This window comes from Panicum hallii, chromosome 7 (assembly GCF_002211085.1).
Source record: "Panicum hallii strain FIL2 chromosome 7, PHallii_v3.1, whole genome shotgun sequence".
Lineage (NCBI taxonomy): Eukaryota > Viridiplantae > Streptophyta > Magnoliopsida > Poales > Poaceae > Panicum > Panicum hallii.
This window is the reverse complement of record NC_038048.1, coordinates 37,937,772-37,949,488: the sequence shown is the minus strand read 5'-3', so window position 1 is coordinate 37,949,488 and position 11,717 is coordinate 37,937,772. Positions and strand designations below refer to the sequence as shown.

Genomic DNA, 11,717 nt, shown 5'->3' with positions numbered 1-11,717 from the left:
CATGTGTGACCGGCAATTTCATGAGCTAAGCAGGTATGTACAACTGGACTTTAATTTTACAATTATGACTGTTTCATGGAATATATCAAGCTTGATTTCATACGGGATGTAATTTCATGCAATTTCATGAGGTACGTGCTGCGCCAGATTGGCTGGGCGCTCGAGGGTTCCAAGAGTTTGTCTGTCAATTCACCTTCAATTGGATAGGAAGGAGCATTGCTGAAATCATATAGCTCATTGTTCGGATACGTTTACCATTTAACCGAGATACACTATTGTTGATATTAGGTTGAATTGGTAATTCTGCGAACAAGGGAATCCATTGCTAAAAACCGATATGTGTTTCCTTTGTGATTGCTGGCCTCTTGCATTTCTTTCTGGAGAACAGGGTTTAATATGTGTCCTAATGTCAGATCATGACAGACCTCTAAGCAAGGCTGGGAGAGCTGACGCAATCAGCGTTTCTAATAAACTCCAACAGATGGGGTGGATACCCGAGCTTATCCTGTGCAGGTGTGTTCCTATGTGTGTAACAGTGTATGCATGGATTATCATGGCTTTACAATACGAATATGGTGCCCATAAAGTATGGAAGCTTAAAGATGCAATTTGGTTGCATGTGAAACATTGTCTCTGTTATCTAACTGAATGCTTTTGCATTTCTTTTTTCTTTTTCATTTTATTTTTGCAAGCGGGTTTCGGTTTTCTATTTTTCTTTCCTTAATATGCAATTTTGGTGTAGTGTGTCTTACTTGGATCACGATTGTTATATTGTAGCTTCTGCTTTAGTGGTTTCATTATTCTCTCTCCTTTCTTCCCCAAGGGATGGGGTAGATCCTGCACTTTCTTACATATAGATTTGGTGTTCATATGTTTGAATATGTAAGCGTCATCAAATGAATTGTTGCACTTCAGTTTCCTTTTGGCACCAACATGTTTAAGCAGAATGAACTGCAAGACTGTTCTATTACACATATCATCTTGTTTTTCTGCTCATGTGTTATTTCTTTCATGGAGCCAGGCTCATATACTGTTGCTCATGAGATTTATTATACTATTTCCTTTTTTGTGTTAATCTGTTTTAACAGAATGAATATGTAGAGACTTTTCAATTCCTCCATTTCACTGTTGTCTTGTTTTTTTTGATGAATTCTTTCTCAGAGCCAAACATTATTTGCACATTCTAACCTGTTTGTTTAGTGTCTTTGGAAAATAAAGATGATCAAATAGTCATATAATTTGATTAACTAATATGCATAGTAATAGAATATGTTATTCATGTTATTGTTGATAAATCTCTTTCTACACAGTGATGCAATGCGCACAAAGGAAACTCTTAAGATCCTGCAAGAACATGTTCAGGGATTGTCTCAAGCAGTGGTACACTTCATCCCAAGTTTCTACTCAATTTCAGCGATGGATGGCCAAACTGCAGAGCATTTACAAAAGGCAATCTGTGAATATTCGAGCGACGAGATATTAACCGTCATGTGAGTCGCCTGCAAGTTTTTGTTCATTATCATTTGTTCTTGATTTATGCTTCAAGTTTCTATCATATTCACTTTAAGGCCTGTGCTTGATACCTCATTGCTAGACATATCATGACACTTCTTTAGGATAATTACTCAGGTGCATGGGTCATAATAAAGGATGGGAGGAAGCAGCCTCTATGTTTTCTGGTGATTCAGTTGTTCTTGAGACATGTAATGCGGCGCTGCTAGAAGCTGCAGGGAAATCATGGGTTGAGGTTAGTTTAGATTTGTTGCAAAGTAGTCTTCTTTTCGCCCTTTCTCCTCCATAGTTTTTGTTTAATTCAGCTGATTTACTAAATTCCTACACGACATGGTATGCAGGCTTTTTCTCTGGCTGGTCTTGGGGGATGGAAGCTTCATGGAATTGTAAAGCCATGAATTGTTGTAACTAAAAGTGAGATGTAATTTTTGTAGCTTAATTCTGATTTTGCCCCGTGGCCTGTATGTAGCTCTTTTCTTACATTTCACTGAAGGTATTAACGTGGATAGATAGATGAGATTAATGCATTTTTCCACGGTCCATGGGCTCTGTCAGTGTCACTTCTTCAAAAGATGATCAAGAAAACATATGTGGATATGGTGCTGTTGCATATGTATGAACCTGTCGCTCCCAACAAGTGTGACTCCTTAAGCCTAAACATTGGGAACCACCTGCCGGTAAGATGGGTTATGATGAATGTAGATGCAGCATTGTTTAAGAAAACTAATCGAATGGGATTGGGTATTGTGATCACAAACCATAGAGGGGAGTTTCTAGCTGCTTGCAGGCAGGGCATTGATAAGATCACAAATCCTGAATTAGCGGAGGCTATTGCTTTCGGGCGAGCAATTCTCTTCGCTTCTAGGCTCCCATATAAGCAGGTCGTAATGGCGACGGATTCTCTCTCTTTGATTAAGAAGCTCCGATCACAAGCCACTGATCGCTCCTATACGGGAATCATCACTCAGGATATCAAGAAAGCGGCGAGTGCTTCTACTGTTGTTTTCTCTTTTATTCATCTAAACAAATGATGTAATGAGGTAGTTCATGTACTTACTAGATCTGCCGATCAGCTCTCTAAATCTGTATGGTTCCATGTAGCACCAGAGTTTCTCAGTCTTCCCTCTGTGATGATCAATTTAATCAATGAAATGGTAACCTTTACTCTCAATAAAAGGAGAACCGGAGATGCCAGCGGTGGGTACACTGAATGTGTCACTAGCAACCCGTCAGATATGGCCGATCATGCCTACGCCGGTGCGCTTTACCCCATAACAGTCATCGTTACTGGAGGGACAAGCCTGCTCCAGGTTGGGCATCGTATTAAGTTAACATTACAGTTAACAATGTGCAGAGAGCAATATTTTCCATCAATCTAAATGGAGTCCAACACACAGTTCATTTAAACAATAATTTTGGCAGTTCTTACAACACGCAGCACTAAAAGTTCTCAAACATGTAACAATATGTCTCGCTGCTCATACAACACGCAGCACATAAAGTTCTCAACATGTAACGATAGTTCGAAGATAAGGAATACACGCAATGTTCCGCAATCGTACACAAAGTTCTCAAATAATACAGACAACATCAGCTGGTAAGGGCGATACCAGTCAGGGAGGAGGCAACGAGTACTTCGCAAGGATCTGCTCCTGCTGTCGCTTGTAGAACAATCGTAGCGCTGGCGAGCACCTGTCGAGATCTATACTAAGAATACGTTCTTCTTCCGCGCGTTCTTCCTTGGCGGCCCGACTCTGCTCCATCTCCAGCCGACGATCCTCATGCGCCAGACGACGTTCCTCCTGCGCCAGACGACGTTCCTCCAGCTCCCTTTCCACAGCCATCTTCTTCTCCTGCAGCTCCCTGTCCGTAGTGATCTTCTTCTCCTGCAGCACACACATCGTGGCGTGGTGGGTGGCCATCTCAGCCTGACCCTCCTTTATTATTGACAGCTTGTTGCCCCACATATCATTCATTTGTGAAATGTATTCCGACGAGGACGACGATGTGGCGGCCTTTTTGCTCGCTGCTTTAGTGGTATCCCTCCCAGCCGGCCTCTTGCTCCCGCTGGAGGACGGGGGATCAGACTCGGCAGCACCGGCCACTCCGTTGGCACCGCCAGCTGCTGCATCGGCGGAGTCGTCGCCGAGCACATGTACCTTGGAGTGAGCCCCAATGCACGCCTCCCACTTTGGCTCATCCTTCAACAACTTCCAGGAGTGCATCTGGGTGAAAGGCTTCTGCAATGCCGCAGCATACCGAGCCATTGCCTCCGTCGTCTGAACAAGATCAGCATAGACAAAAAAGAGGTGTATCAATTGTATAATTTGGATATCTGTATATAAGTTAAATCCAGGCCTAGGACGGTCCATCTGTGAAACGTACAGAAGTTGAGAAGCAGGTCAAGTACCTTGTCCGCGTCCGACATGCCGCTGGGATTCAAACGCAGAACGCAACTGTAGAACTCGGAAAACTTGGTGCAGCACTCTTTGATGTAGTCCCAACGAGTCGTGAGCGACTTCTGCGATCTCTCCGGGTAAACCCCTCGAGATGAGTTGTACCCTTTCATGATCCGTAACCAAAACCCTTCTTTCCGCTGCCCGGTGTTGACAACCGGGTCAGTACTTATGTTTAGCCACCACTTTGTTAGGTTCACGTCTTCTTCAGGATTGAAATTTGGAAGCTTAACCTTCTGACCACTTTTCCCAGCATCGGGGTCCCCCCCTCGGACCCTCGGACCTTCACTCACCTGCTGCATTGGGGGTCCTGCTGGAGGCGGCATGGTTGGTGGAGCAGGGTAAAAATAAGGGGGTACTGGTGCCGGCATTCCGTATGGGTGGAAGGATCCCATCCAATGCTGCATTGGCAGCAGCTTCAACCTCCTCTATCTCGTCATTGTTGCTGCATCCTTGCATGGCGTAATTGGTCACGCGGTCCATGACCCTACAAATCACAAAGCACAAAAACTTGTGTCACTTACAGTACAAACGATATTTATGATTAATGTTCAGTTGAAATAGCCTATTTAAATACATTGTTCTGCTTAATCATTACAATATAAGTGTATGACCCATAGCCATATGATGTGCATACTGAATTCTCGTTTTTGCAAAAATTTCCTAAAGGTAAGTGGTGCAAACAATATACTGAAGGGTAGCACATTTGACATGATGCACTCTGAAATTAATGAAATAAAGAAGAGGGGGGAAAATATGCAAAGAAAAGGCAACAGGACAGCGGCTAAGGCAATATCCAACACTGTCACACTCTAATCTGCCTGTTGGTACAGCTGCATCAACTATCCATAATGCAGTATTATTGGTTATCTAAAAAGGTACCTATTGCGAACCATATTATTGTCCATCTAGAACAATATTATTGCATGATCCCTACCTACCTTTTCAGGCTGAATACATAAAAAAGACAGCAAAACTAAAAGATACAACAAGCTCAACACAAGTATTGTTAAAAGAGTGCCTAGATACAACTGCAAAAATTGCTAATGCATTATAAAGAATCAGCTTAACCATTACGTAAAAAATGCTACTACATAATAGTAAAATTGCTTAGCTGAAAGCGAAAGGAATGCAAGATAACCCAATCATCAGAAAACAAGCAGGTAACTCCACAGTGTCAAACCAACTGCTCATCCTATTCAAAATAATTACTACTGTTAAATGCTTGGCTGAGTAATTTTTTACATGTACTCTGCTTTTCTGTTTTGGACCTAGTGTTCATGTAATCCACCTGTACGTATATTCCCCTTTTATACAAAAAAGGGTAGGGGCCTCCCCTGCCGTTAGCCTAAAAAATCGTAACAGAATTTAACTCCACAAAATCAAGAATATATAGTTACTTTACTATTTATATACAGATGCCTATGCCAAAGTTAAGAGTTAAAGTAAGTTGAGGTGCAACTGCTGTTTCTGAAACTGAAACATAGGCGCCCAGTTACATAATCATCTACTTTTGATAATTAATAGCACGCCACAAATAAAGTTAGAAAAACAAGCAATGCAATTCACCAGTGCATATAACACATAAGAAGCTTGATCAACCTTAATAGCTAGTGCAATGGGCAGATGTAAGATAGTAAGATACGCAGTGTATAGTCAGCATGATATTATGTTTATGCTATCATGATATCACCAGCATGATGAGTGCCAAATTCCTTTCACCAATGTGCCCCTGAAGATTCATAGCTGGACCACAAACATGTGACCCAACAGCAAGGTATAATTTGAAATGACATGCACAATTCCTTGATGAGATTTGACTAAGGAAGCGGCAAGTATCAGCACCATACATACATGTGTATAATGCATGGAGTAGCTACATCTTTTTTTGTGACTGTGTCGGAGCACATTTTTCATTAAGAGGAAACAGGAGTCGTTACAGTACATCTGAGCCAAGGAACAGGGGTCCAAAGCTCAACACACACCACGAAAAAGGAAGAACATACTACATCGCAAACAATTGGCAACCCTGCGCTCGGCCAAGGGAAGTAGTGAAAGGTCAGAATATGATTCATGATATATAAATTGATCTCTAATTCAGACAGTATCTTAATGTGTCGTGGAAAACTCTGGATAAAGTTCTGGCTTCTGGAATAAACACGTACAAGGATCAATCATAACCTACAGGCTACATTTCCCATGAGTCTTGACCAGGCCGTGGTCTGAATTTAGTCTGCCTCAATCCCAGGAACAAGCCGATGTGGCCTTTCCATCAAGAGCAACACGAAAAAAATGGTGAAAGGCTTGACCACCTATTTGGTCGAACCAGATCACGGTATGTGGGCATCGAGAAGGAAACCAGAGGCGCCTAATTTTGCGAGAAGGGTCAAGTGCGCAAAGAAATGGGGAAGAACGGCCAGCTCAAAATCACCAGGATCCACTACCAGGAGATGGGGAAAGGAAACAAACACGGCTCAAATCGATCTTGAAATCCGCCACCTAGCCTACCCTGCACACCAGCAACCCCAAGCAGCTGATGAGAGCCGCGTGCCTCCACTCTTCCAATCCCGCACCGAGAACCCCCGAATCAACCATAACCCGCAGCCGCGACCGCGGTGGCCGGCGGCGATTTGAATACCGACCAGCTAGCAACCTACCCGCAGCTTGCTCGAGTCAATAAATAAACAACGAAATCGAACAGCTTACCTTCCCCTCCGGCGCCGCTTCGAGGAAGACGGGATGTCGGCGGATCTGGAGATGAACCGCCGTCGAGCGCGTGCCGACCGCCGCCTCTTTCGTCTCCCTTCGCCGCTGCCCCCTCCCTTTGCAGATGACGGCCCCGAGTCACTCTCGCCTTCCCCTCCGGCCGCGGCCCCCAAGGACGAACTGCCGCACTCCTCCAGATCCGCCGCGCGCCGGGGACCCCGCTCGGCTGCTTCCTCCTGCGCCCGCGCAGAAGGGGATGGAGGACGCCGGCCGGGACTTCCCTCTCCCCGTGCGCAGGCCCCAGACGCCCCCCGGCGGCCCTCCAGCGCAAGGCCGCTGCCGACCGAGACGCGCCCGCCGATCTGGCCCCGCCGCCCCTCTTCCAGATCTGCTCGCCCGCGGCCCGCCGCACCCGCTAGGCCCTCCCCCACCGGCGACCCAACGGCGGCCGTCGCTTTCCCCTCCCCGGCAGTTTCTTCCCGCGGCCGCGCGGAAGGCGCTGGCGGAGATGCGCTGGAGCGCGAGGCGAATGGAGGACGGCGCTCCTCGCTCCCTCTGTGCGGGACGCTCTCCCCCTCCCCCATTTTACCGAACGGTTTGGAGAAGACCGCTGGAGTCGTGGCTTGCTACAGTATGCTCCGATTTTAGGGTACCGAACCGTTTACCGCGAACCGCTGGAGACAGCCTCAGGGGGTCGTCCAAACTCCAAACAAGCGATCGCTGTGGAACGGGACGGGAGCAGCTAGGCCAGGCCGCGGCGGCCTCCCTCGGATTCTTGAGCGCCGCGGGCGACGAGGCGGCCCCGGCCGGACCCGCGTCTGCCGGTCGCCACGTGCGGCGCGCGCGCGCCCGCCGATCGTGCGCGGCACGGTGGTTCCGGATCGGCCGGCCCGGCCGGCGCAGCAGAAGACGCCGCGGGCGGATAAATAAACAAAACGAAAGGTGCTTCTGCTACGTGCCCCGCTCCACGAGGTTTCTTGTCCCGTCGCGGCTTGTCGTCCTGGGTCCCCTCGTCGTCCCGCCGCTCGCTCCAGCGCTCGTAAAACCAAACGCAACCTCCAACTCCTGCTGCTGCATCGATCAATCCTGACTCTTGTCCGACTGGAGCTGAACCGTGAAGACTTTGCAATCAGATCAAGCATTCTTCACGAATACACCGCACTTTACAGTGAAGAACAGTCTGCCGATGGCTGCGTGTGGAGCTCCAAACTGCAAGCGCATGGATCAACTGCAGCAGCAGCTCGCATTTGGTTACTATCATCTCCGACGGCAGGCGCTCGAGTCTTGGCTGAGAGAGAGACTCAGAGAGACTCCGTCTCGCTCGCACCCGATCGGCCCAACCAAATAGGACAATGGACCCGGCCCATTTATACTCCGCTAAGACTTGGGCCCAATCACTTTACAGCCCATCAAACCTAAACGGGTGTGTGGGTGTGGTGTCCGCACGGCGGCCAGGCCCAAACCTCCGAAGCGACACGACGACTAAAACCTAAACGGCTGGAAGACTTGGGCCCAATCACTTTACAGCCCATCAAACCTAAACGGGTGTGTGGGTGTGGTGTCCGCACGGCGGCCAGGCCCAAACCTCCGAAGCGACACGACTACTAAAACCTAAACGGCTGGCGCAGCCGCCGGCGGGGGATCAGGGGGGGACATGGCGGAGGAGCACCACGGCGGCGCCGCCCCGGGCATCAGCGTGGAGGCCGAGTCCTCCTCCGAGCAGCACGTCTCCTCGTCCCGGGGCGCCATGTCGCGCGAGGACTGCGTCGAGGGCATCCGCTCCGCGCTCAAACGTACGCGCCCTGACCCGCCCCGCCCACCCCTCAGCGCCGCCGTTTCCCTCTCCCCACTATCTCATTCGGCCCTTCGGCTGCTGCGTGCGACCCCCGCGTGCTGACCCGTGCTCTCGATCCGTTGGGCAGATCCGACGGTGCGGTTCCTGAGGGAGCAGATGGAGAAGGCCGGCTGCCAGGTCTGGCCGAGGCTCATCCAGGCGGCCACCTGCTCCGCCGCCGGCGGCTACGCCAGGCGGGAAGGGGTATGTGCTCCTCTTTGCTTCCCTTTTGGCACTACCTTTTGCTTCCGAAGGATAGTCGCCATTGACAGTGTGTGAGCAGAAGCTTGTGTCGACCAAAAGCACTGATGCTATGGATGCAGAGTGTTTGGAATGTGTCTGTCTGCTCGTAATTCCTAACCATTCAGTGCAACTTTATTTCTGGTTGGACGCGCTATGAACAATCTAGTCTGGATTTCGCAAATGACAGGCCTTCGCCCCTCATCTGATACTATTATCATATACTATCTCAATATTAAGATGCCAAAAGCATTATATCTTCTCGTGAAAAAAAAAGATGTTAGAGCTAGTTATGAAGTATGATGGCCTCAGTTGATTTCCATAGGTTCATTGTACATCAAATGGCAACTTATCGCTTAGAGGTAACAGTAGAGACTTGCACATATATGCTCATGGAGCTGCAGGTTGGCAGTAGTGTAGATTTTTATACTAATACTAGTTGCTGGGATGTTGTTCCGCTGAAACTTGGGTATTTGGGCAAGCATCAAGCTGTTTTCTAATTTATGGTTCTCATTTCACTAGCAACACATCCGTCGAGTTGAGCTCATGGTTGACACGGATAGGAACCCCTTCTCTTATATTCAGTAGTATTGTAAATCATAATACCTTTGTGGTTATAAAATTGTGAAAAACATCATTGATTTTTTGTTTTACGCTGTATATTTTCATGTCTGAACTACTAATCACTTAATAGGCTTAATTTTCTAATGACTTTTGCCCAGATAAAAGTGTGCTGCAATCACATGACACTTCAAGATGAGATAAATCAGGTCATTATTCATGAACTGATTCGTGCTTATGATGACTGTGTTACCAAGAATATGGACTGGAGGAATTGCGCTCACCATGCTTGCTCTGAGGTAAGAACAAAATTGCCATGTTATTGGAGTTCTTGTCATGACTTTTCTTTATTCTAGTTCTTGTCATGTCTTGTTGCATGTAACTCACCCTCAGTTTAGAGTAACGCAGATTTTGAAACTTATCCTCAGTTTAGAGTTATGCAGATTCTGAAACTTATCCTCATTTTAGGAGTAATGCAGAATTTTTTATGAAGGAATGGGACTTGTGTAGATCATTGACTTATGTGTGTTTTCTGTTCTTAGATTCGAGCCAATCACCTTAGTGGTGATTGCCATTACAAACGTGAATTGTTGCGTGGTTTCATGAAGATAAGGGGTCATGAGCAAGTAAGTGTCCTTTTCTGCCCTAGTGACTTCCTCTTAAGTTATAGATTGCATGTGCTTTGGTACTTGGCTGTTTTTGCTGTGTTCAGACATGCGTAACCTTGTTGTGTATGAACTAATGAACTGTGACATCCAGTTTATTTAGGTTAGCAGTAAAATACTTGGTTACTATTGTCAAATATAAAGAGCATTTAATGCTATTGAGATTTTTATTGAGTTCCAGTGGTTCCCTAAGGGCTTGTTGTAGCTGCTATTGGTATCGTCTTCTAATTAAAACGTTTTACTAATATTTTTCTGTTGTGACACCTCTCTATGTTCCCGAAGGATTGTGTCAAAAGGCGGGCTCTGATGTCTGTCAAGAATAACCCATACTGCTCGGAGGCCGCTTCAAAAGACGCCATTGAAGCTGTATGGAATATATGCTACAATGACACACGGCCATTCGATAGAGCTCCATAAATTCTTTTCACAATTGAGAATTTGAGATACAAGGGCTACATCTGTGCATACCTACTGGATTTTTTTTTCATTCCCTTGAGAAAATTGTATTTCAGCAAAATGCGACGGCAAAATCCACGGATGAGTCTGAAGATTGTGGTGAATTAGTTTGTGTAATTCGTTTCTTTTGCGCTGACATGCTGTGACAAAGTTTAATAAGTTGAACTGAAAATTTTGTCTGTGGAAAGTACTCTTCAGGAGGAAAATGTCTTTGAATGTCCTGTGTTGTTTCTTTCATCAATGCGATGGGATTGTATTGCTTTGCAGTGCACAGTCGACTTTCACAGAAAAGCTAATCAACAGCCAGTGTGTTTTGGCCTGCTGAACACCTGAACTTCTGGATGTTTGATTCCTGCTGTATTCAAGCCCTGGTTATCTGATACGTTCTGCCAATCGATTTTCAGTTGTCTCGACTCTGGTAAAGCCCGGCAAGGTTAGTGTTTACAGTCGTCACAAAGATGTCATGCGCATTGTGGAGGGCGTAGAAAGATGTTGAAGAAAAATGGAAAATGGAAGGACAAACGTGGGCTGATGGATCAAGATCAACAGCCCCCAGAAAAAAAAATCAAGTGTTGATAGCCTTTTGAAACACCCTAATTTTGTGTAGACAGACCCAACTTTTATCTTGTTATATACTGCAAAAATATTGATTGACTCTGCGTGGTCACGGTTGCCATGCAAGTTTCGGCCAAGATCCAGGTACTTGGTGCTGCCGTAGTTGAATGGCACTTGTGTAGAGGGCCGATATTTGAGTCTATGCTTCAGTACCATCACGCGGCGCTCTACTACTCCCCGTCTTCGCCATTCTCCCGAGATTTCTGCTTGTCTGCAGGACGGGAATACTGGAATTCTCTCGGCGGCCTTCACCACTGCTGCACATTACAAACGTGGACTAATGCGTGGCTACCTGGATATATGGGATCACGAGCAAGCGAGCCCCTTTTGCTGACTTCCCATGCATGGAGCCCATAATGGCATTTGCCTCTAGTGCGTTCCTACCTTTTCTTTTCTTTTTTCCTTTTTCTATATTCTATTATTACGCATATGTGTCCTCATGAACTATCCAGATGTTCCTGTTCAACCTAGCTTTTGTCAGTAACAGAATAAATGGTTGCAACGGTCAAGCATAGAAAGCCACTGTCCCACTAAAGATATTGGGATTTCTATCTTCAGGATCATGATTTTCCAGTTAAACTGTTGCGTAACTGAAATCTGTCTCTGTGGCAGTTGCTGCATTATTTCTGAAGGAAGTATCAAGAGGCGAGCTCTGGTGTCTTTGCTCATGCA

At 46.4% G+C, this 11,717-nt stretch overlaps 2 protein-coding genes across 3 annotated transcripts; both read left to right on the top strand.

Moving 5' to 3' along the window:
* Positions 1 to 226: 226 nt before the first annotated feature.
* Positions 227 to 1,989, top strand: LOC112900386 (uncharacterized protein At3g52155, chloroplastic-like). 2 transcript variants are annotated; one of them, XM_025969218.1, is made up of 5 exons: positions 227 to 245; positions 414 to 513; positions 1,311 to 1,490; positions 1,630 to 1,747; positions 1,854 to 1,989. In XM_025969218.1, exons 2-5 carry the CDS (start codon positions 482 to 484, stop codon positions 1,908 to 1,910), a joined length of 387 nt encoding a protein of 128 aa, XP_025825003.1. In that variant the 5' UTR covers positions 227 to 245; positions 414 to 481; the 3' UTR covers positions 1,911 to 1,989. The 2 variants fall into 2 exon arrangements, with proteins under 2 accessions (XP_025825003.1, XP_025825002.1); XM_025969217.1 differs by lacking the exon at positions 227 to 245 and having other exon boundaries at positions 271 to 513.
* A 6,279-nt stretch (positions 1,990 to 8,268) lies between these two features.
* Positions 8,269 to 10,646, top strand: LOC112900136 (mitochondrial inner membrane protease ATP23). Its single transcript, XM_025968894.1, has 5 exons — positions 8,269 to 8,467; positions 8,597 to 8,712; positions 9,471 to 9,608; positions 9,852 to 9,935; positions 10,257 to 10,646. The coding sequence occupies exons 1-5, from the start codon at positions 8,329 to 8,331 to the stop codon at positions 10,389 to 10,391; spliced, it is 612 nt and encodes a 203-aa protein (XP_025824679.1). The 5' UTR covers positions 8,269 to 8,328; the 3' UTR covers positions 10,392 to 10,646.
* The last annotated feature ends 1,071 nt before the right edge of the window (positions 10,647 to 11,717 follow it).

Coding starts and splice junctions, on each gene's coding strand:
- LOC112900386 (XM_025969217.1), top strand. CDS start 338: ATGTGTTTCCTTTGTGATTGCTGGCCTCTTGCATTTCTTTCTGGAGAA. Junction 514..1,310: donor CCCGAGCTTATCCTGTGCAG/GTGTGTTCCTAT, acceptor CTTTCTACACAG/TGATGCAATGCGCACAAAGG. Junction 1,748..1,853: donor CAGGGAAATCATGGGTTGAG/GTTAGTTTAGAT, acceptor CATGGTATGCAG/GCTTTTTCTCTGGCTGGTCT.
- LOC112900136 (XM_025968894.1), top strand. CDS start 8,329: ATGGCGGAGGAGCACCACGGCGGCGCCGCCCCGGGCATCAGCGTGGAG. Junction 9,609..9,851: donor CTCACCATGCTTGCTCTGAG/GTAAGAACAAAA, acceptor TTCTGTTCTTAG/ATTCGAGCCAATCACCTTAG. Junction 9,936..10,256: donor AGATAAGGGGTCATGAGCAA/GTAAGTGTCCTT, acceptor ATGTTCCCGAAG/GATTGTGTCAAAAGGCGGGC.